Source organism: Sturnira hondurensis, unplaced genomic scaffold (genome assembly GCF_014824575.4).
Source record: "Sturnira hondurensis isolate 20B ecotype Veracruz unplaced genomic scaffold, ASM1482457v3 Scaffold0013515, whole genome shotgun sequence".
Taxonomy (NCBI): Eukaryota; Metazoa; Chordata; class Mammalia; order Chiroptera; family Phyllostomidae; genus Sturnira; species Sturnira hondurensis.
Genome location: NW_028086146.1, coordinates 88296 through 113749, shown reverse-complemented (window position 1 = coordinate 113749; position 25454 = coordinate 88296). Strand labels below are relative to the sequence as shown.

General features: G+C 37.9%; 1 protein-coding gene across 1 annotated transcript in view; it reads right to left on the bottom strand.

The window, feature by feature from the left end:
* Window positions 1-631: 631 nt before the first annotated feature.
* The window catches only part of ALDH1A1 (aldehyde dehydrogenase 1 family member A1), a 54025-nt gene continuing 29202 nt past the window's right edge, over window positions 632-25454 (bottom strand). The window contains exons 7-13 of the mRNA XM_037061670.1: window positions 23612-23725; window positions 19143-19245; window positions 18371-18555; window positions 12157-12321; window positions 9076-9233; window positions 5970-6044; window positions 632-1235 (exon numbers count right to left, since the gene is read on the bottom strand). Of these exons, the coding sequence (XP_036917565.1) occupies window positions 1163-1235; window positions 5970-6044; window positions 9076-9233; window positions 12157-12321; window positions 18371-18555; window positions 19143-19245; window positions 23612-23725 (873 nt within the window). The 3' untranslated portion in view covers window positions 632-1162. The remainder of the gene's footprint in view (window positions 1236-5969; window positions 6045-9075; window positions 9234-12156; window positions 12322-18370; window positions 18556-19142; window positions 19246-23611; window positions 23726-25454) is intronic.

Genomic DNA, 25454 nt, shown 5'->3' with positions numbered 1-25454 from the left:
GAGAGACTATGTTGTAGAATAACACCTTCCTTTTAAACTACAAATTAATCCTCAATTAAGGTTCGTATCCAGTCAAATTTCCTTCCTGAGCCCTGTCTCAGTTCCCTCAATTCCATCACTACCCTTTGGCACATTACTGCACTCTTATGGTTCTCAAAATGCTCATTCCCAATATAAGCCCCGTTCTTTTCCCCCTCTCCTCCCTCTCTTCTTCTTTCCTCTTCTTTCTTTCCTTCCTTCCTTCCCTTCCCTTCTCTTTCCTTCCTTTCTGATGGTATCTGTGTTCTCCACTAAATTAAAACTCCTGGAGATAACGGATTATCCACTATTCACCTGTTTTCTATAAATTTAATATGGTGTTTTATGAGTTTTAATCCCATAACTTTGTAGGAACTCAATGCATGCATGCTGAAGGACTGAAACCATCTGTCTCAAATGCCTGTTATTGATTTCAAGAATTCCTCTATAAAATAAAATGTGTTTCTTTATCCATTTGAGAATACACAGATTAGACTTTTATTTCTAAATGTATCTTTATGCTCAAGGTTTTTGAGCGACAAGGAGAATACAACCGAGACTTCACCACAACCAAGACTTCTATTGTACTTAAAAAATTCAAACTTAACAAGGCTCATGCAAGGTTGTTTTTATTAAGCTTTACAATTAGATTACAGCTAAGTATTTCAGGGATTACTTCATTTGAAAAGAAGACAAGACATTCTAGGAAACATTTCAACAAACTCGAAAGACTTCACAGCTACCGGGAACAGAGCACATCTACTCTGCAGTTAACAGGTATGTTAATGGAAAGAAGCTAAGTGACAACTGGTCCTTTTCTATACAATGCTTATCCTAGACAAGTAGCTACAAAGAAAATTGCATGACTATTATGGAACTAGAGATATCTTGTATCTAAATCCATCCTTTTATTTATTATTTATTTTAACAGATAGGACTTGGAGGTCACACATCAGAAGGAAAATGATTCAGTATAAGCTACACATCAAGTATCCTATGTTTAGTATTAGCGCTAATGTGATTAGCTTATGTTTTTAAAAATCAAGAAAACAACAATTTTGTGTTTAAAAACCACCGTAATATATTAGTGACTGCACGAGATGCTTGACCATTGAGTATTCTTCTCTCTCTCCTTGTAGTTTCTTTATGAGTTCTTCTGAGAAATTTTCATTGTGACCGTCTTAATCTCTGTATACTCATGGAAACCGTATTCTCCCCTAGAGAGAGTGGGGAAACCAAAAAAAAACCCACAGAATTTAGCACAGCAGTACAAACTGTACTGTAGTCCATGATCTGGTGCGTGTTTGTTCTTATCTGGCTAGGAACAAAGGAAGATATTTTCTGTGTGCAGAAGCTTTTCAAATAGCAGCTAGCCAACCATAAGATATCTGGTCTTACATAAATCTTGTGGGGAAAATTTCAAACAATTTTTTTTGCATTTTAAACGATCATGTACACTCATTTGATTTTCACAGAAATTGTCCACTTTTGACATTGTTCTATCTGACTATAAAAGATCATACCATACACACAAAAATTCTAGTTTAGGTTAAAATAAATAAGACAGACATAGTATAAGAGGAGAAGTATTACTATGAAGGGTAGGGCAAAAGTAGATTTACAGATGTATGGAAATAATACAGGAATTTAATAAATCATAAGAATAAGCTCTGTGTTTCACGTACTCACACCTGTAAACCTCCTTTTGTCTCTCCCTGTCTAATCATTTGAGTAGCACAGAAAAACTAATAAATTCAAATATAACGTAGCTTAGTTACTTACCACATGTGATTGGCCCAGAAGGGATGAAGGGGCTAAATAGGACCATGCTTCCAGTTTTATTCTAACAGGCCCTAACAGAGAGGTCTTAGAACAAACTATTTTCTAGCTGTAGTTTTAACAATATCTTTTGACTCTTGATTCTTGGCAAAATAAAAAAAATCTGACCCATTGTTAGACATTTTTCTTCCTTTTTTTTGTTTGTTTACTTTGTTTTTAAGAAAGGGAGAGGTTTCACTGGCCTAAATTCAGGCCTTTTGGACTTTCTGTGGTTGTGGGTTTTCCTATTCATAGCCCTGCCATTTCTTTGCTTATATAACTCTTGAGTCAAATCCAAATGATCAGAAATTAACCTGAGTCAACCAATTGGAACTCTGGTATTATATCTTGTTCTCAGGTTTATGAAGACCTCCTACCGGTTTTGAAAACTGACTATGATTTATCCTTTGATAAAGAGATAATTAAAAAGATTAGGCTAAGTTATTTTCTATATTGTCTTGATGAGAGGATTAAATTACCTGTACCTAAGAGTACTCTTAAAATCATAACACTAATGCACATATAAGCTTACAGAGGAAAAAGATCTTGATCCTTTCTGCCCCTCCCTTCGGGTGATGTGGGCAGGCATGTAGCAGACACCTCTTTCTTCCGGGCAACCTGATCCTCTTACACTGACTCTTTTCTTGGACCATTAAGCTCCTGAAAATGCCTTCTAGAAGCTTCAATGAGCATGTTCTTCAAAGTAATTAAAGGGTTTAGCCTCAGTTGTCTGAAACCCATTAAAGGATAACATTTTGGTATTTTCATCTCGCAAAGTTAGAGAAATTAATCCATGATTATTGCCAATAAGTGTCCCACTGTATTTTGGGGTACAGAACACTGGAAACACTCATGACAGCACTAAGTACGGTATCGTCATACTCAGGTTGCAGTAAGTCCCGCTCCTTACCACACCTATGCATATATTATGTGTGTGATATAACACAACATCTCTTATACTTCTTTTGCCTTGTCTGTGGGTGACTAGTTCTGTGCTTCTAAAATCTTCAATATACCAGTAACCTGGGAACTGACTGAAATGTTCATTCTGCTTCAGGAGGTCAGGTGAAAGGCCGGAGACTGCATTTCCATGCTTCTCACCCAAGCTCTGTACTGTCGTGACGAGTTGTATCTGTTTTTCACTCCAGACCCAGAAATTAGCCTGATATCAATTAAGGAGGCACAGAGGAAACGTTGGCTGAACTGACAACATTTTCCTGTTCCCCTTTTCCAAAAAACACAGGAGGAAAGAAATATGTTGTGGAGTGCTGAGAGCCAATAAAGTTTGAAATGGCACACTAGTGAAGTGTCAGTTCTGTTAACCTAAGTAAAAATTAGTGCAATTACACAAAGGGAGGGATTTCTACCACTTAACTGATTCCAGTGCCAGCATCATGATCTGAGACACAAGTGCAGGATCGGCTAGTCAGCATCACCACCACAGTGCGTCTACCTACGCTGTTTGGGGGTCTTTGAGGACTCTGTTCCCAACTGGTGAATTCTACCTTTCTGCCATTGAGGATAAATTATAATTGAACTCTTGGGAGGTGTTATTATCACTTCAATAATTCTCTTTGAACATCTTATAGAAAAGGACTTGTTTATTAAGCTTGTCAACTTTGATTTCAGGTGGACTTAAACAGTAGCACCCTCAACTAGCATTTTTGAAATTAAAAAATTACTATATAAATTTTTCCTTTGTATTTTAAAGAAGAAAATTATCTATGCCCACATTACAGATTTTTAAGAAATTGGTCAGGGTTAATTTCTATTTTTCATCTCTCTCCTTTTTGAGTTCCTTAATGCCTCAACCTTAAAGTTTGACCAAGTGGTATTAAACAAAATTGACATATTTGGTCTACTTTAGTTGTTTCATCCCTTTTGATGATTTTATTTTCAACATTCCCAGGGGAATGTGTTAGATAGCTGGGCCAGCATGAACTCACTGTCTTTTAGGATAATCTAACCTTTGTTTTAACTTTTTGTACAAAGTAATTAGTTTTGCCAAGGGACTCTCAAATAATGAGCATTATAAAGGAAAAAGACAAGGAAAGAAAAAACCATTGTTGAGTCCTCACTTTGTTACAGCTACAACACTATGGAATAAACATGCAATAGGTCATTTTATTCTCATACCCATCTTAAGAGGAATGTTAACATATCCACTTTAAACCGGAGGGAGTAAAGGTTCAAAAGTTGTGCAAACTTGAACTAGGCTGCACAGTTAGCAAATGGTGCAGCCAGGATTCAAATACAAGTTGGTTAATCTGTAACTATATTAAAGATTATGTACTTCACAATGCCATGCACTTTTTCTTTTGCCACTCTCTACCTCCTCAAGAACATTTTAAAGATATCCATAGTTTTTCACTGCTCCATAACATGTAACCCAATTTTCTTGAATTCAAAACTTCTTAATCTGTATCCTATTTAACTCTGGACTTATACTTCCCACCTACGTAAATCCCCACCAGCCAACCAAATTCATTAGCCCTTCACCATGCCACAGGTAACATTCTGTTCAGAACTGCCTCTTTTCCACTTACTCAATTCCTGCTTGTTTCATGCCCTAGATCGACTCCTATCTTTTCTGTAAGGTCTTTTCTTATTCTGTCCACTGCCATTAAGTTTTTACTTGCTGAATTTACACCGGAGTTACAACCATGGAATCACAAACATGGCAAGGAACTCATAGACCTTCTACTTCCTTCTTCCATTCTTATCCCCACCACAAATGCTGTCCTTAATGGACAGATTAGAATTGTGAATTAAATGCCATAAATGCTATACTCTGGTGGGGCCTCGATTTTCTGTTCTTTAATACTGTGCTTGCACTTTAACTGCTTCTTTACCTCTGTGAGGTACAGACTCCCAGTCTAATACAATTTATTTCATAGTGTGTGTAGGCGATTTTGCAATATCTATGTTTTTACACATTCCTCCTGCCACCCCAGTTATATGAAAGATGGCACATGGTATCATGTTCTGGGGCTCCTTGGCTTATATAAATGTAAGTACTTAATGAATATATGTTGGGGAAGAGAATGGATCATTTTACTATTTCCCCTTTTCACTGGCTCTCCAAAGATAATTATTTCATTGTAATTTTGCTGATTTATTTAAATGACAAAGTACATGCATTCCTGACCATTAGCACCTGAGACTCACTTTTACTTGCTGTTTATAAAATGGGCAGCTTTACTATGTTTGATTCCATAGGGTTTGTATATAATGTGCTTTTTTCTTTATGGCTTTTAATATTTATTTCTTTCTTAAAAAAGAAAAAGGACTCAGGGACATGGGCAAAAAAGGTGGTGGATGCTAGGGAGAAAGGTGTATAAGGGGACTAAATGGTTTATCTCATTATATTTTATGAGATAAAATATAATAAGGATTATATATTTTTTTAAAATTTTGCTAAAATTTTAATATAAGAAAATTTTAAGAAATTAAGTGGTTAAAATTGCTTGAACAAAATTAAGCAAATATATAATATCACTACTTTCTATGTATAGATATATATGTGCACATTTAAAAAGTCTTCATGTCCTGGTTTAAAAGCAACTAGAGGCCCATAAATGCATTTTTATATACATAATTTGATCATGACTATAAAACATGTTTTCTTTGGTCACATTTCCTTTTCAGTTTACATTTTAGTACCAAGAATAACTCATTCAGGTAATTTAAAATGTGGGGGTCTATATCAATGATAGTTCAACACGTGAGACCCATTCTTCTTACACTGAAAAAAATTTTTAGATAAAGACACCTAATCTACTTACTTAAGAGGCATCCTATTCAAATCATCACAGTGTTCCTATAATTGCACACTTCTTACAACCACTAATTTGTAGTTTCTAGCTTTTTTCTAGGAGTGTTTTCAATGACCAATGTAAAGTGCTTCGTATGGTCCCCTATGAACAGTAGGAGTTTATTTAGTTACATCTCCTTTCTGCCATTACAGTTTTGTACTTAGGGGGTAAGCCCAGTGTTCAAAGAAGCTATTTGGCAGTGTGAGTCTCTAGGAAAGAATGGAGGCAAGTGTTAATTCAACTAGTAACTATGGAATAGTTCCTTGGGAATGACAACCATTTTTATCAAGGTAAGTATCTTAACAAAAATTTTCTTACAGTTCTCGTCCATTTCCAGACATCTTGAATCCACCAAAGGGACACTGGGCTGATACCACACTATAGCAATTCACCCTGGAAAGAAAAAATATTATAGATTATATTTAACTTATGAAATAACTGCTAAATCTGAAATTTTAGAAAATTCAGAGAACTCTTTAAGAATTCCATTAATTTCAATAAAACATACTCATTGTGACAAAAAGTAGCACAATAAATTAGATTGCAGAAGTACATGTATATATATACTGCCTGTAAACAAATACAAAGGTACCAGTCTGTGTGCATAGCCATTTTGATAGGACTTTATGTGTCTCAGAAGTTGTAGTTTGAATTATAAAAGATAAAATAGCCATAGGAAAAGGGATGTGGCTTGCTGGAGAATTACAGTAAGTTCTGTAATTCTCTTGAGAGTTGTGTGCTTGACAGGCTAGAATAATGTTTTTCACAATGATAATATGTATCATATTATTCAGTTCACTTTTCAAAATTAATTGATTCAATAACTGCTTCCAATGAGGCCTCTGCAAGAGTTGGATTTCATTATTAATTTGTTTACTCCTCGCAACATTTCTGAACAAGTATAATTACAAAAACATGAGTGATTAGAACTAGAGAAAGAATCACGGTAAAAGATCAAGGCAAGGGAGAAAGTTGGAAAGCAGCGGCGCAGGACACGAACAATTTGTTTAGCCCTAAGTTCCCTGGCAGGCAAAGGAAACAGCAGTATCTAATTATCTGCGTGAGTCTCATTATACATAAGGGGAAAACAATATGATTTAAAGAAGGGACATTATTCTTTTAAAATACTTTTCCTCCCTTTATGCCATGATAATAGGTGAATGATAGTGTTACTTCTAGATAAATTGTATTATGCTTGGAAAAGTTTGGCTATTAATTTGATCTTGAGATAATATACAGACATTTTCTCAATCAGAAGCATTTATTATCCAATTCCCAGGGTTCCACTGTGACTGTGTTTGGAACAATTCCAGAACATTCTTATGTTTTAAAATCTACAGTAAACATTCTTATGTTTAAGATGCGCAGTAATGAAAATACGGTCACCTCTGTTTTAATAGTAGAGACATTTCTGACTGGGGATTCCCCGTCCTGGGGACCCCAAGTGGAGTGACGTCACAACAAGCTGCTTAACCAAACAGGGAAATACCATGCATGCTGCTAGTACAAAATCAAGAAAACTGAAATATGTCTTTTTAAAAAAGCACAGAAAATGAGTTTGCCAGGAAACTGTGTTAGTATAAGTAAACAGGAAACAGAAATATTCAGTTAGAGAAAACTAAAATGATCAGCCTTGCCAACTGATTCTGTGTTTTAAGATCCTTTCTTGTTATAAAGGGAGGTGCTGCGCCCACAAACCCTGGCTCTGCCCCTTAGAACCTGGGTGATCTCTGGAGAGTTATCTAGCTTCTCGAAGCATATGTTTCCTTCTCTGTAAAATGGGCATGACGGCATTTAATAGGGTTGATACAAGGTGTAAGATGATGTATAGAATCATGCTTCATACAGTACTTGATACATAGTAAGTCTTTAGTAAATGGAAATAACATACACACATACGATTGCAATGAGTTTTATTAATAATTGGATCACAGGATAATTCTACATTAATTACTAGCCATACTGATCATTTAAGAAAAATTTGATTTTATTAAGAGTCACTGAAGGAAAACACTCCATCATAGGAAAAATCAGGCTTTTGAGCCATAGTCCTTAGTCCTAGTTACATATGAGAATCATGTGAAAGCTGTGAAAAATACTCTTTAAATACAAGAGCTATGCCCAGACTCAGTCAGGGAGATTGATGCAATTGGTGGGTTTCATGGACGCACTCCCCCACCTCAGATCAGTCTGTATATGTTTAAGGGTATGCAGACTACTGCAGTGTAGCCAGGGTTGAGAATCACTGCCTTGGAGTTTGAAGTTCATCTGAGTCTCAGCTGTCATTCACTGTGTGATCTTTTTGAAAAGTTGTTCTATTGTTGTTCAATTACAGTTGTCTGTATTTTCTCCCCATCCCTCCTCCCCACCCCTTCCAAACCCACCTCCCTCCCTTGCTTCCACCCTCCCCCTTGGTTTTGTCCATTTGTCCTTTATAGTAGTTCCTGAAAACCCTTCTCCCCTCTGTACCCTCTCCCTCCCCTCATTGTGTGATCTTGATCAATCACTCAATATCACTAAGCTTTTGTTTTTTTTCATTGGTAAATATGACATATTTAAGAAGCTGTAAGGCAAAACGTAAAGAACTCAGTGCCGTGCCTAGTGTAGAGTACATGTTAACGAAATGATGACTCTCCCTTTGACTAGGGACAAGATCCTGGAACTATCAAGAGGGGTAGGGATTGCTTGTCTGTCTCTTCAACATTTAACAAAAATTTTAGTTGGAATAGATGGGATATGGTCGGGAAGGAAAATAATCTTGGACTGTTGCCAGAACTGAAGGCATGAAGTGAGGTTTGCCAAGAAAGAGATACCAACAAAGCAGTCCAGAGACTGGGGATTGGGAACTGGGCAGGGGATAAAACAGTGGGAGAGGCACAGCCTCAGCCTTTATATCCTCTATATTCAAGCATCAAAATCAGAGATATCAATCAGGTCAAAAACGAGAGGGATGTGATCCTCAAAACCCAATATGTTCTCCCAAATTAAGATCTTCAAATATCTCTAAAAATCCCCGAGTAAGACGCCCATGTAAGAATTAAATGTTTACATACATAAGTGCACCAAATAAATATTGTCTTATTATCTAATGAACTTGCTTAAAATACAGCTTTTATCTCCCCTGTGTATAGCATAGTACCAAGTGCCTTGAAATTACTTAGAAAAATTTATATTGTATTCTCCAAGCATCAATAAAATATTTTGGGCAAGCAATTTCAGGAGGCTGGGAGGTATTAAAGAAAATGCCCTTCTAAAACTCCTCCAGTAGAGCAGGGTTTTGTGTGTTTGTTTGTTAGCAACTGTTTTTCCAGCTGGGCATGTGATTCCCAGGGGTGGGGAAAACAAAATCAAAATCCGAAAAGGTTCAAAGTAACCTGTTAACGTAATTAACATCGAAAAGGCAGTGTGTTGAACTTTGACTCACCACACTGTTCCGGCCTGCAGAGCAGAGGAGACTGTTATGGCTTTATCCAGGTCTTTGGTGAAGATTCCTGCTGATAAGCCATAGAATGTATTGTTTGCTCTCTTGATCACATCATCCACAGATTTAAACTTCATGATTTGCTGCACTGGCCCAAATATCTACAGTACAAGAAATGAATGAAATAAAGTAATAGGTTACAACTACATATTTTAAATGATATCATAGTTTTTTGCCTTACAAACTATCCTAAAGTAAGACTTGCTTCTCATCCGAAACCTGTGAGTACAAATTGCAATGGCAGCTGCTGGGATACTAGGATCAGACAGGTGTTCTGTTTGGAAGATGAGATACAAAACCAAAAAAGACATGTTCATTTTCTAGGACTGGAATTATTCTTCCAAGAACTTAGTGATTATGCCTGAAAGCATCAACTACAGAGTTGCTTTTCCATTTAGGAATGTTTAAAATCCTCTTCCCAGTTATCCTCATTTCCCAAGTAGCTACATAAACAGCAAACCCAAGCAGGTAATGTTTATTCTACTGGATAAATGAGTTGGCAATGATTGACCATAATGTTTCCAATATCAGTTTACCATCAGTTGAAACATCAACTATTATATTAGTTTTAGATCTTTTCATAATCAACATGAATTTTTGTTCAGATTTTACTCCTCAGCCAAACCTTATTCAACTCACATATACCAAACAAAAAGATTCTTTACTGCAAGAGCTTAAATCCTTATGCACTTGGTGTCAGCCAAAGCACAAGTTCATGGACAATGCCTATAATCATGGGACAGGGGGCAAAAATCACTATTTGCTCAATAATCATGGGACAGGGGGCAAAAATCACTATTTGCTCAATAATCATGGGACAAGGGGCAAAAATCACTATTTGCTCATTTCGGTCTGAACCCTCTCACTCTGGCTGAACTCTCTGGTTAGTGCAGCCCAAACTCAGTCTCTTCTGTATCTTACCTCCTGCTGGGAGAAAAACAACTGTGTTTTCTCCTAAAAAGTAAACTCCTATATTACTTCTCCACAAAACATATATTGAAATTAAAGGAAAAAAAGGGCTCCTCCAAGTGTTGCCAGAATTTTCTAGGAACTGTAAAATAGAGGAGGCAAAACTCAGAAAGGAATGGGCAGCTACTACTGTCAAACTAGAGGGAAGTGCAGAACCCGATCTGCAAATGGGAAATAAACAGGAGAAACAGAAAAGCAAACACGTGTGGATAATCAAACACGTTTTTTTCCCTCCACATCGATTTAGCCCTCCACTGAACTACAACTTCTGCACTTACTGACAAATATTTGTCTTATTAGGACTGTCATTCTGGCTTATGTTGGTTAACACCATATAGAAAGAACTAGGAAAAAAGCTTCAATTAAAGAATCATTTCTTGTTTTCCAACAATATTCATGAAACAGCTAGCTTACATGCTACTTCAAAGTAGAAGCCTGGGGCCATGTGCTGTGTTTAATTAAAATTATGGAAGGTATTAGCACATTTATTACAGTAGATGCTGTGTATCTAGTTTTCAGGCTACAATATCATGATTAGATTTATAAAACAGGGGAGAAGGCCTTTAGACTTAGGGGTAAACAAAGAGTTCATAGAGTTGATACCAAAAACACTATACATAAAAGGAAAATGAATAAACTGGACTGACTCAAAATTAAAAACTTTCGTTCTGAGAAAGATCCTGCTAAGCATATGAAACAATAAGCTAGAGAATTGGAGATGATATTTGGAAAGCACATATCCAACAAAAGTACAAGGATATATAAAGGACTTTCAGATCTCAACATAAAAATTAATCCAATTAGTACACAGACAAAAGACATGAAGAAACATTTCATTGAGGGAGATGACAGACGGCAAATAAGCAAGCATAAGATGTTCAACATCATTAGCAGATGCAACTTTAAATGACAATGAGCTATACTACATACCTATCTTCATGGTTAAAATAAAAATTAGTCACAATACCAAATATTGATGAAGATAGCGAGAAATTGGATCACTCATACATTGCTAATGGGAATGGGAAATCTTTTAGCCACTCTGGAAAACAGTTTGGCAGTTTCTTAGAGAACTGCATTTACTATACGACTCCGCAACTGCCCTCCTGGGTATTTATCCCAAAGAAATGAAGACTCATGTTCACACAAAAACCTGTACACCAATGTTTATAGCAGCATTTTTCATGGAATTTTCAAACTAGAGCCAACCCAAAAGTTCTTTAACGGGTGAATGGTTAAACAAAGTGTGGCACATCCATGCTGTGGAATACTGGCCTACTCAGCAACAAAAAGGAGAGACTATCTTTACATGCTACAAGATAGATGAATCTATATAGAGAGATCTATGTTGAATGACAAAAAGCCAACTCCAAAAGGTTACATGAAGTACACTTTCATTTATTTAACATCTTGAAATGACAAAATTGTAGAAACGGAGAACAGATTTATGGTTAAGGAAAAACCAAGGTGGGGTAGGAGAGACATGGATTTGGCTGATAAGGAGAAACACGAGGGAGTGAGTCACGTGGTGACAAAAGAGGGATCTGTGTCTCCGCTTTTTCATTGTCAACACACTTGCCGTGAAACTTTAGTTTTGTGAGATGTTACCATTGAAAGAAACTGGGTAAAGAGTACATGGGATTTTTCTGTATTATTCCTTCAGTAACCAAATCCACAACTATTTCAAAATAAAACATTTATTTAAAAAAACTGCATACACTTTATCTTTTCCAATGATTTTCAAATATTTTATTTCCAAAAGAGAAAAAGCAACACTGCAGATACTATTTTCATTTCTTTAAATCTGTGAAGGAAGCACCTAGACATCATTAAGTATCCTGATCAGTGATTGGCTGGATATTCTTGGCCTGCCCAATGGATTCCATACTATTTTTACTATGGACCACAACTTCAAACCTCTACCAATAATAGAAATAGAGAATCACGTTTACTGAGAAAGGGGTTTGAAGAGCTGAGCATTTTAAAGGGGCGCCGTGCACACCCACGCAGACCAAAGGTGGCAATAGAGGGAAGAGAAGAGAGCAAACCCTTTACCTCCTCCTTGGCGATGCGCATCTCATCCGTCACATTCGAGAAAACTGTGGGCTGGATAAAGTAGCCTTTGTTTCCCCACGGTCCTCCACCACATTCCAGTTTGGCCCCTTCTTTCTTCCCACTCTCAATGAGTTCAAGTATTTTTGTATATTGTTCCTTATCAATCTATTTGAAAAATACCACATGAAAAGGGAAAAAAATTAGCAACTTATAAAAAGAATACATTGTGTGGTCTTTTACTGAGGGTTTCACAATGCTGGGATAGAGTTGTTAAGTCAAATAATGAAAACAGCTGACAAAGACTCAAATGCATTCTTTTGGGTATATTTTATTTTTATGATTTTTGAAGACACTTTTAATGATGCTTTCATGAACCTTGAAAATAGAGATTTGTGTTTATATAAAACCTTTGTTTTGCTGTTATATAAGAAAAAATATTGGCACTGCAAACACATATAAACCTTTTCACATGACTGTCATTTATTTACACTAGAAGAAATGCCTGTTACTAATGAAACATGATTGCCTGGAAACTGTAGTCCAACTGAAATAAAAAGAGTGAGAAGAGGAAAAAAGAACTTTGATACTGGGTGGAATTAGACATGGCAGTTGGACAGCAGATGCTGTGGGACCTGAGAAGGACTCCCAGACCTCTGTGTGGTTCTCCTCCCTCCTTATCATCTCCTCTGTCTGGGTCCGTGCTGACCACAGCCTGGCCATGCTCCCCAGTCCCGATCCCCCCGGGGCAGTCACTGGGTCTGGTTTCAATTTCTGGCCTGACAGTTACCATCCTACTTCACTAAATGGGCTACATCTAAACATGTGACTTCAGAAGAACTTCAGAACTTAGAAGGTCTGTTCAATGGTATTTTTATAAGGAGAAAAATGAGTGCAGAGTTTTGTCTGGGAACCCCAGGAGTACATCCCTCTCCTCCATGCACTGGAATTGGCATTACCTATTGTCTCAATTCCTGTGTTCTAACTTGAAAGAGTAGGTAACTCTTAGACTCCAAACCACTGGTGAAGACTGTTTTGTCTCAGGGAAAAGGCCGAGTTTAAGTTTTAAAGGAAAATCTTTAGAGATCAAGGAGTTAAGGTGAGGGCCTCTTGCCAGTCTAACTTGTCTTTTTTCACTGCTTGAAAAATGTTCTTTTCTTCCTTGACTCTGCAATCTCTCTCATCTTCCAAGGCCCAGTAAAAGCTTTTCTAAAGTTCTAACTGCACACAACCCAGCAACCATAGCCAATTACCTTAAATGCTATTTGAAACTAGAAACTATTTTCTAAAATTGGCACAATATTCAGTACAATGTTGCTCAATACTCCACAGTCCACAATATTTAACTGAATATTCCCCAAAGAAAATCTTCCTTCACTTCCGTAGATTAAGAAAGTTGTAGTGTTGGTTTAATAAGAGGTGATATTTAAATTAGTGCATAATGTTTACTCCAACCAGACTAGAGGTGAGATTTGGAACCTCTGCCTGCCGAAGATATTCTAGATTATCAATAAACAGACAGGGATTTGTAGACTTCCACACAAAGCTTCTCTGGCCTACTCCAATATATGTCTTTGCCTATGCTTCCAAAAATCATGATTTGCTCTTTTGTTGTTTGTTTTACCACTGGATGTATCCATATTTCCCAAGTCGGAACTTTTCTCTGTCTATGACCATAGCGGATATTTGGAGACAATGTTGTTCCTGATTATGCACTGGCATAGAGAGACTGAAAGGATTTGTTTGTTAGAAAACTTATGTGGTAACTAACTTATAAAGATACAGGAATTTATATTTTAATGTCTGGTTGCTGACAATGTGGTCATACAACCAGCAGCCCCCGCAGTGCATTATAGCAAAACGTGCTTGCTGGGCTTATGAACCCTAAGAAACGAGACACCTATTGAGAAAAGCTCCTGGTGCTTAGCTAGGATCAAGGACACATGGACAAAGCCAAAGGGGCATAGGGTTGAGGGTGAGAAACGGGGGTGGGTGGGGCAGGGGGAAAATGGAGAAATTGGACTTAAACAACAATAATAAACAAACAAACGAACGAACGGACAAACCATAGCCTAGCAGCCACTTTTATACAGGGTCCTCTCAGGCAAACTGAGTTTCAGGGAAAAGCCTGCACTGAGCTGCCTGCCTCCTGAACTCTGTTTCTGCTGGCTGAGCCAGCCCTTATAAAGGAGTTCTTGCAATTGTATTTCAACCAATAGGACTGAGATTTCTCCTGACCAATTGAAGCTGCACAGCTATAGCTCTATTAGCATCTTCACCAAACCATCAGAGATGTTCCATTCTGACCAATCAGGACAGTGATGTTTGGACCAATCAAACTATGAAGATCTAGAATCCTCTTTTCCATAAGGATGAACCAATCAGGGACAAGAGGTGAGGGCTTCTTTTTATATAAGCCAGCCCCTCTCTGGGTTCGGAGCATAATTTTCCTTCCCACCAAGGGGAGAAGCCTGTGTTTCCCTGGATCAAGCTGAAACACTAAATAACTTTCACTGGAGTAAAGCAAGGAGAGGGGAACAGAGCACAGCAGAGTGGCCTAGCCAGAGAGGGGCCTTGCCCAAGGGCCACCTCACAGCTAAGCTGTCCCATAACTGAGCTGTGACTCTGTTGAGCTGTTCCAGGGCCATGCTGTTCTTACAGCCATGCGGTATGACAGTTGAGCTGTTTGCACTGGGTAAATCTTCCTTCTTCACTGCACCCCAAATTAAGGATTCCTGTTGGTGTTGAATGGGCACCAATGACCATGAGTTGATGAGCCCCACTCCAGACCTCCTGCATCACATTTCATTTTCACAAGATACTCATCTGATTCAAATACATAGGAAAAATAAAAAAACATGGTAGTAAAGTTGAGGACTACTGACAGAAGTTTTCTGTTATACTTAGGAACATATTTAGTTTAGTCTGGCTGCTTTTGATTTACCATAAATATAAAACTTCAGAAGGTTTCAGATTGACCATATCCGAACTTGGCCTTCCTTTCAGACCTCAGGAACTTCTCAATAATGCTAGGATGTAGCAGAGGTTCTTTCCTGTGTGATGGGCCATTATTAGCTCATGGGTTAGTCTATGAAAAGCAATGGGGCACAACCAATAATCTCAAAGTATATATTTTGATGTGTTTGTGAAAATTCTTTGACTCCTTGGGATTGATGGGTTGATAAAGAAAACAGATTGAGAAACAACATTGACACATCTCAAATTATTTGGAAACTGTCGACCATCAAGAGTCATGAAAGTAGATACATAAAGTTATTGACCTGTGATGATAACTGTCACCATGGAAGGTATACATGGTATACATGGAAGGTATACATGGAAGCATGTTATTTTCATTTATTTAATAGGAATTTGAATAAGTACTGTGAACCCAACACACAGATAGATACTTTATATATATTATCTCATCTCAGTGCACAATGGCCTCTAAAAATTAATATCACTATCTCCCATTTTATAGATGAGAAAACAGAGCCTCGGGAGGTTAGATTTTAAATCCAGCCTCTAACTCAAAAGTCCGTCTCTTTACACTAGGCCAAGATGCGAAGGTGGGTATCATCAATCCTTTTCCAAATGAAAGTACTGATTTCCACAGTTTTTAAGTAAATGCATATTTTGTCTATGAAATCAAATTGGAAAAGCACTTTATCAATTAAGAATTTAGCCGTGGTTGGTGTAGCTGAGTGGATTGAGCACCTGCCTGTGAACCAAAGGCTGTCCCTACAATCCCCAGTCTCAGCACATGTCTGGGTTGTGGGCCAGATTCCCCAGTAGGGGGCGCTCGAGAGGTACTCACATATTGATGTTTCCCTATCTTTCCCCCTTCATTCTCCTCTCTCTAAAAATAATAAAATCTTTAAAAATAATAATTTATATGCTATCTCATATATATGCTGAAGCATAGTGAATAAATTTCTCTTTCTATAAGCTCTTTCTTATGACAACAAATGAGTATTTTTAAGAGTAAAGAAGCCCCAAAGGGCTTTTCCGCCTTTTACTTCTCAAAGTCCCAAGATATCTACTTACTCTTTTTCAATACAACCTGTGATAAAAATCTGTTCATTTATAGAAATTAAAGTCTTTTATTAAGCAGTAAGATCACTGGATTATTTACTTAAGAATTCTATGAGTAAACATTTTCTTTTATTCTACTTTAATTTCTTTCTCTTAGAAATTATAATATAGCCTGGCTGGTGTAGCTCAATAGATTGAGCACGGGCCTGCGAACTAGACGATCGCGGTTCGATTCCCAGTCAGGGCACATGCCTGGGTTGCGGGCCAGTTCCTGGCAGGGGCCAGTTCCCAGCAGGGGATGCATGAGAAGCAACTATACATTGATGTTTCTCTTCCTCTCTCCTTCCTTTCCCCTCTAAAGATAAATAAATACAGTATTTAAAAAAAGAAATTATAATATATACTAACAGATCCCTAATGGGGGAAAGTATTGCCCAACAATGTTTAATATTAAGTATCTTAGGTATTCTCTTCCCACCCATTTTCTTGCCTTCCCTTTCCACTCGCCCCATTCTGAGCCTTCCTTTTCTTCTTTTCTCTTACCTTCATCTATCAATCTATGTATCTATCATCTTATACCAATATATTAAATCAGAAGTAGGAGAAGTGCTTCCATTTGCATTGATAAATGTATAGATAGATATTTAAAAAGAGCAGTAACTACAACTGAAAATTTAGAACCCCATTTTTTTTGAATAGGAGAAAAGTCAAAACTGAAGTTAAGGTATGTCTTGGCATTTAACTGAAAAGTCATCAAATATGATCAAAAGCAACAACTATTTCTATGTACTCATTGACTCCAAGATCAATACAAAGTATAAAAGCATAATGTTAAACAACTTATTACTTTATTTGCCAAGTATTTTTGAGTTTTATGTCTGAATATTTCACATTGCATAACCTTAAGATTTTCCTACTAGGATATTTTGCATGAGTAGAGAACTACAAGACAGACTTTTACCTTATGTCAACTACAAACACCATGAGGTCGGGGAGCATAACCTTCTGTTTCTTGTGGCATTGTCAGGCACCTATCCCAAGGTTTAGCTGATAGTTGTGTTCAATGGATTTTGGTTAATCAAATTTAGTTTTGGTTTAGTGAATAAGTCGAGAATAATGTTTTCCCACCAAAGCAACAGTGTTGAACAGTATATATATATTTTTTAGTTAAAGAATAATATTCTTTAGTCAAAGAATAAAGCCTCTGAGCTTAACAAGACCCCAAAGCAGCCCTATTGATATTTTGGGCCAGATAAGTCTTTTTGGTGGGGTTCTCCTGTGCATTGTAAGATGTTCAGTACCCTCTCTGGCCTCTACCCACTAGATGCCACTAGAGCCCTCCTCACCCCGACTTGTGACAACTAAAATGTCTCAAACAATGCCAATTATCCCTTTAGTGGGGGGCAAAGGGATAATTGCTCACTGCTCACTGCATTCCTCACTGCTCTAGGTCAAGATTTCAAAGGGCAAGAGTAAAATTAGAACCAGTGGTCCAGGAGCTTCCAATAACAGATAAAAAACAGAATGGGGCAAGGAAGAGGAAAAGGTGACATTTGGATAAGAGGGAGAAAGAGTTAAAAAAAGAGAGACAATTCTCTCTGGGTTCCAATTAGACCGAAGAAAAGGGGAACCCTGGGGGAATAAATGGTCTTTAGCAACTAAAAGGAGAGCTTTGCTACAAACTCAGGAACTCAAGACCTTTTTTTAGGACTCTTGGATCACCATTAGAGTAACTACAGACAATGGAGGGAATTTAGAGACGTGTTAGATGCCTCTATTTGTGGGATGGAGGCTAAGACAAAGGATTGATTCTGAGGCAGAAATATATAAGAGAAATGCGAGAACTTTGAAGTGAATAGAGAACAGTGTATAGAAATCAGGAGGCGTACAGGCTGGAAAAAAACAAGAAATTTGTATCATCTGTTTTTTGTTGTTGTTTTTTTTACATCTTTTATCCTCAACATGACTCTTAAACTTTTAGACATAAAAACCAGGCAACACAAAAACAGAACATTTTCTTCATTGTTAGGGGTTAGGTTAATTATTTTTTATCAAACCAATACAGTGTTGTCACCTAGGAAGCCACGTGTCTGAGAAGTAATATTATTCAATAAAAAGTAGTCCTAAAAAGGGCACTTTACTCTTGTCCCTGGAGAATGCTATCCCTTTAGTGTATACTCACCTGAGGGCCTTGATTGACTCCTGGGGTGAGAGGATTCCCAAGAACATACTTTTTAGCCCGCTCAACACTCCGACGGACAAACTCATCGTAAATTGATTCTTCCACAAAAAGCCGGGATGCAGCTACACAGCACTGGCCCTGGTGGTAGAATAACCCATGGTGCGCAAATTCGACGGCAATATCCACTGCAAGGAAGACATTCATGTTAAATAGGAGATCTTTTTCTATACTTTATACATATTTCTCAGAGGTGATATGGTGATACGGAAAAACCATGAGTCATCTAGTCAGATACTGATTCAATATATTCTACCCCTTATCAGCCAGGTAACAAATTAACTTTTTTAATCCTTTCTGATTCTGAGATGGTAGTAACAAGTAGTCGAATCTGAATAAATGTGCTTGTTGGCCTCAGGTCAATATGTCTGAGGGTATCTCACTATTCTTAATGTGATATTAATATTTAAAGGTATGGAATTTAAAAATATATATTATGGCTCCTAAGTGTAAAACAGTTAATTCATCAACAGTTCACCTGGATAAATAGTGATCTATTTGAAACCAAAAAGAAATAGTGTCTCTGTTAGACTTATCCAGAGTTATAATTTTAGGACAATTTGAGAGATTTTCAAGAGTAATCTTGGACTCTGAGTAATGCTTTGAACCTTGGCATTAGAAGCAAACCCTTTTGTAAATTTCAAGTTCACCCTGTGACATTACCAGACATCACAAAGGATGAGGGGTGAAACGTGAGCAAGCGGCTTCTACTCACAGTCTGCATCAGCAAACACAATGCAAGGGCTCTTTCCACCAAGCTCCAGGGTCACCCTCTTCAGATTGCTTTTCCCAGCAGCTTCCTTGATCAATTTGCCAACCTGAAATGGAGCATTACAAGAGAGGAGGCTTAATCTACTCTCATGAACGCAGGCATTAGTTAGCATTTTAAATTCATATGAAGTGTGTGCCATCATTAAAAGGCATTTTTCAAGATTTGGCATCTTCATACATCAAAGGCTCCTTCATCTGAGCATAACTACATGGTGAATCAAAAAAGTGCTCATGAGGAGAGAGATAAAAAAATACAAAAGCTAATCTTGATGTACATGGCTAGATGGGGGGTTCTTTTTTCATTTTAGGCAGAACATCTTTCTACTGATAGATTTGACATTATCTTCCTCCAACTGTTACATAATGTGACTTTCTATCTTCTCCTGACATCTAGAAAACTCTATCCAGACTAAAGGGCATATTCACTCTCTGTTCCTCATTAGATGCCCAACGACCTGGGCTGCTTCCAACGCTACCCTTCCTCTGGGTCCACCTCTTGTCTGAGCTTATTTTTGAAATCCTTTCTGATGACTCTAGGTGGACATGACCCATTCTTCCTCTGACCTCCCATGGGACCTTCAAAGTCCTCCCATGAGGACTCTTTCAAAGTCTCCCTCATATTGCATTATTTGTATAGATATCAATTCCCAAACAGATGTCACCTCCTTTATAGCAGTGACAATATCCTATCTCGGCATACCACTTCTCAGCACACCTCTTCTCAGCACAATCTATCACAGTGGGCCCACTTAACTGTTGATTGACTGACAGACCTTTTGCTCTCTCCTACCCCTTTGAACAGTGGAGTAGGAAGAAAGAAATTGGATCTGCGCTCTGTGCTGTTACTTCAGTTAGTTGGAATCCTACTGTTCTGGTTTCTTCTTTAATGCTAGTTGCCTCTCTTCAGAGAAAGACATTGTTTTATCTATCTATTTATTTATTTATTTATTTATGGATCTCTTTCCAACAAGTTTATTTTTGGTACTTCTTTTTATTTCCCATCTCTGAAACCTGGCCTGTGTTATTGCTATTATACTTTTTTTATTAAAGTCTTAACACTGTAAAATGATCTTTGCATTTTTTTTAAAAAAAAGAGGATTCATTTTAGTTTGCTTCTTTTATTCTTTGTCTCATTTCCTTCTCGACACATCAGATTTTAATAAAAAAGTTTCTATCCCAGCTGAACAAAGATAAGTAGATGCTTGCTGAATGTGTGTTTAAATTTGATGTGGTCACTGAACTGACTACATTACAGAGCAGAACATTAATTAAATTGCTAATGTTGTCATCTTCTTTAAAGATTTATGGGACTAAATCAAACTCCTGAGATTAACAAAAGTAAACTAAAACTAGCGTTGCAGTGGGGAAACCCGACCTGAAATTTCTGTTGTATCCCATTTTCCTTCCACACATACTTCTTACAACAACCTTAAACAGCTGAGTTTTCATTTAAAGGTATTAAGAATTTCCTATTTCCTAGATAATATACCTTGCCTTTTGCATTTTGAATTTGCTATACATTTTTTTCTGCATCCTTTTTTTTTCTTTTCTGTTTCTTTTTTTTTCCTTTAGAAAAGTTTACTGGAGACATTTTATTCAAGTGGATAATTTTTGTCTTGGGGAACAAAGAAAGATCAGAGGCATTCTTCCAGCAGCTGCAGATGTCACGAGAACCAGTCTGAAGAGTGGTTGGAGTGTGAGTGAAGCGGGAAGATCACACCTCTACTCAGTGCTAGGTCAGATGGCAAACATGCAGGTTTGCTGGAGTGTTCCCCAAAGTACAGATAAGTCAAAACAAGAAAACATCAGTTTTAATCCTGTGATTTTCTTCCCTTAACTGGGAAAAATGTAAAGGTCTGTCATTTTCCCCAAAGTAGTCTACAATGAAGAAAAGATAAGAACTATTAAGATTATGGTAAACAGTGTGTGACGTGAAACTGTGGCCTGGCCATGTGGGGCAGAAGTAGTAAGTGCTCTTGAAGGTGTTTTAACTTCTTGTATCCTCTACTAGGTGGGTTGGATTCTGTTTTAAATGAATTTAGTGGGACATTAAAATTCAGGCCTTGCGAGAAGCATTTGTAGAATGAGATTCATTGGTATGATCACCACAAGAAATGCAATCGTAGCTTGCTTCTTTTATGGCCTTTGGTAAGTTCCCCACCTGCCAGGTAACAAACCTGAAGCTAAAAGAATTCAGAAAGATTGATCTTTCTGTAGCTTCACAAATCATCTTAGGCAACTTAATTTTTTTAATACTTATTTAGAAGTAGTTACTGTGCTAGTTTCTGGAGACAACAATGAATAAGATAGTCTTTGAGGATAGTCAGCAAAGAAGAGAGTATATGAGCAAGCAATGAGCATCCACTATAATCATTGCATGTTATGGACAACAGGAACACAGATGGGGAGTTTTAAAATTCAGGGTGCTTCTGGGACTGCAGAGGAAGCCAGAGAGGAAATGCCAGAGAGGGGACGTGGTAGGAGCCATGTTACAGTACATTGTTGTCTCCTATGAGCAAAATCCTGGGGGAGTGAAAAGACACGTGGCATGATTAGGAAGTGATGGCCTCTTCCCTCACAACTCCTAAACCAGTGCGAGACATAAAGGAACGAGGGAAGGAATAAAGAAATGGAAATGCATACAGAATACACATGAAAACTGTGCCATTTCCTAAGTACTCGTTAGGGTACTAACTGTTTTACTACCCATTAGCTCATTCGATTTCATTCTGTGCTGCTCAGAAAGGTAGACATTATTATTTCCATTTTACAAATGAAGAAACTCAAATTTAGCAAGAATCCTTAACTTTTGGGAGACATACCACTAAGAGGGGTAGAGTCAGAATTTGCCCCCGAGTGTTTCCTAGTCTTCTACTCTCAAGGTTTCTTTGTTGGTGGTCAGAGTGTCCCCAGAATGCTCTAGGGGTGCAGGGATGAGCCAAGACTGACAGGCAGTGGGGCTGGAGGTGGGATCAGGGGAGTGTAGCCCCCAGCCCAGATGAGCTGGAGAAATGAGTAGGCATGCGATCTGGAGCTGGAAATGTGCACAGAGTTCCTGCAGAGGTGGGTCTAGAATGCTAGGCTGAGGGAGTTGTGCCTTCCAGCCTTTACCTGTTCTGCTGTGATCTCAACCTAGGACTTCACCATTTTTTAATTTCTTGCCATGTCTTGAACATTCCCAGTTGTCTTGGCCGCAGAATCCTGAATGTGGGTTTGGCTTTCCCTTACCTCAATTATGGGTTTGCATAATGCAAACCTTTTCTACTCTGTATCTATTTAAAAAATAAACAAGAAGAACTATATATTCACCTCATTTTTAAAAGATTGAGAAAAATAAAATTTGATTTTATACCATTTGAGTTCTCTATGAAAATGTTTCTTTACATTGGAGTGTGTAATCGGAGTATAAAGTAGTGCAATTAGTTTTTCCTCAGTATCTAGAATGTTCCTGTCTCTTGATCTTCAAGAAGTTAAAAAAAAAGTAACCACTGTCCAAACCCAGGGCAAGTCCTAGCCCCCATTTAAACACCGTTATTCCTTCCTGTGAACTCCCTTGAAGCACTTCATACACATCTTTCTATTTCATCACATCCTGCCTCATTTCTTATTCGTGCCAGCAGCTTTCCAAGAAGAGGTTATTCTAGCTCTCCATCCTCTATACTGTATACCTGTAAGAGGCATGCATTATGTTTCATAGCAAACATCTGACAGTGTCATATAATCTTATAAAAATTACTCAAAAGGTTTTCTTTTCCTTCATACGGTATGATTTCACCACTTTCTTTTGTTTGCGATAGAAAGTCACCTCAACCCGTGGGGATCCTTTCTCCCAAACCCCACCTTCCAGCTGATCTCCTCTTCTCTCCCTCCTGCCTCTCTGCAGTATCCATGCCTGAGGCCCTGTTCTTTAACCAGGTGGAGCCAGAGGCAGAAAAGTTAGTGCGGACAGGCAGCAACATCCAGGGTGGATGAGCTACTGATCTTTCAGGATGATGATAGAAGAGAGAGCCCCAGATAAGGAGTTAAGGGGGAGGCCCTGCTATATAAGTTTTATAATCTACAGTTTTGTATTTTTCATACAAGTCATTGTAGCCTAACTTATATTTTCTACCACAAACTGTACCCAGTCATATAACAAGGTCTCATTGGTCCTATTTCTCATCAGGGAAAGTAATAAATACACTGGAAACAGTCCACTCCAGTCCTTCTCAGTTGGTAATAGGTATTTTGTTTCCTCTCAACTACATCTGCTTACGTTCTATCAACATGTTTGAAGGTTAGAATGAGAAACAAATCATCAGCAAGAACTTTGGTTTTAAGGAAATGTCCACGTTAAAGCAGTTCCATAAAACATACTTCTGACAGCTGGAAATGCAGACATTCTTAACTGCCAGCCTAAGCAGATGACATTACCTCTGTAGATCCAGTGAAGGCCACTTTGTCCACATCCATGTGAGATGAAATGGCAGCCCCTGCCGTTGGCCCGTAACCAGGGACAATGTTCACGACTCCAGGAGGAAACCCTGCCTAAACGATGCAAGAAAAAGTTGTGAGGATTTGTTCCCATGAAAAAAGAGGAGAGCATGGGACAGAAGCTGCCACTTCACTAACCTTATGAGTTTCTATACCAAAGAAGATTCATGTAAGTGCTTTTATTAGCAGTACTACTACTATTATTGTTTTTATCATTTATTAACCCACTTAAAATAACCTCCAGGGTTGGTTGCATTGCTGAGGGACCATTTCTTTTCAGGGTCCGTTTTGACTTTCTTAGAGCACGGATCCAGTGATAGCTGTCTCAAATTGCATAATAGTAATACAAAAGGAAAGTATGTATAGAAGGGTTTTGTAAATTACTCACATAAAATGAAAGCAAAACTAAGAAGTTAACGGGATCCCCCATTTTAGTTTCCAGCTGTTGATTGTTCAGGGCATATCACCTGGGTGGCAAACCTCCATTGCCATTATTTAACGAGTATAGATGAGAACCATCATGCATTCATGATTAAGCTGCACTGATTGATTTTATTCCTAGTTAAAGAATCATCAAGTAGAAAACAGTGTGGCAAATGACATGGGCATGTTAAAATTGCATGTTATTTGCATCAAAATACCTTGATATTTCCTTTCTTTTTTTTTTATTGTTGGCACTATTACAGATGGCCTTCATTTCCCTCTCCTCTTTGCTCCCTTTAACCCAACCTCTGCACTCATTCTTTAAATTTTTATTTTTTCAATTACAGTTTACATTCAATATTATTCTGTATTACTTTCTGGTGTACAGCATAATGTTTAGACAATCATATGCCTTACAAAATGTTCCCCCCGATGTTTCAAATGTCCACCTGGCACAATACACAGGCTTTCCAATATCATTCACTGTATTCCCTGTGCTGTACTTTACATCTTTAGGACTATTTTGCAACTACTAATCTGTACTTCTTACTCCCTTCACTTTTTTCACCCAATTTCTCAAACCTCTCCACTCTGGCAACTATAAATCTGCTCTTTATTTTGACTTTTTAAAATTTGAAGTGAAGAGTATTTTTTTGAAAGATTTTATTTATTTCGAGAGAGGGGAAGGAGATGAGAAAGAGAGGGAGAGAAACATCAATATGTGGTTGCCTCTTGTGCGCCCCCTACTGGGGACCTGGCCCATAACCCACAGATGTGCCATGACTGAGAAATCAACCAGTGACCCTTTGGTTCGCAGCTCATGCTCAGTCCACTAAGCCACACCAGCCTGGGCTGAAGAGTATTTTTAAAATATGGGTTCAGTATTCCTAAATTTGTGTTCCTGATGACTAAGATGGTACATTTAGAGGAAACTACAATAGAAAAGAGAATACTAACATATCCCATCATGGGTAGATGTGTTTAAAATAATGCAGCCCAATATTATCAGCAAGCGTATTGGCACAGAGGCCTCCAAACTTCAGATGTCTAGTTTAAACAAATTTGCAGAAACTCCAGTCCATTTGTGGCAATTATAAACCAAAGTTAGATCAATTTTAACATCAATTGGCATTCATTAGAATTGGGATAAGAAACCAAAATGGGATCACAAGGTGGCTGACATGAAGCTTTAGAGCCTGGCTTCCTGTCCCATTTGGGCAGAGGTTCATTTGGGTTGAACGGCAGCAGAGACCACAGCCGTGGCCATGCTGGTGTGCCTGCACCACTGGACAGGAACCGTGTGCAGGTCATGCAGTTTATAGTAGCAGCCAATGAGGTCTTCCTATTGTAAAGTAGGACT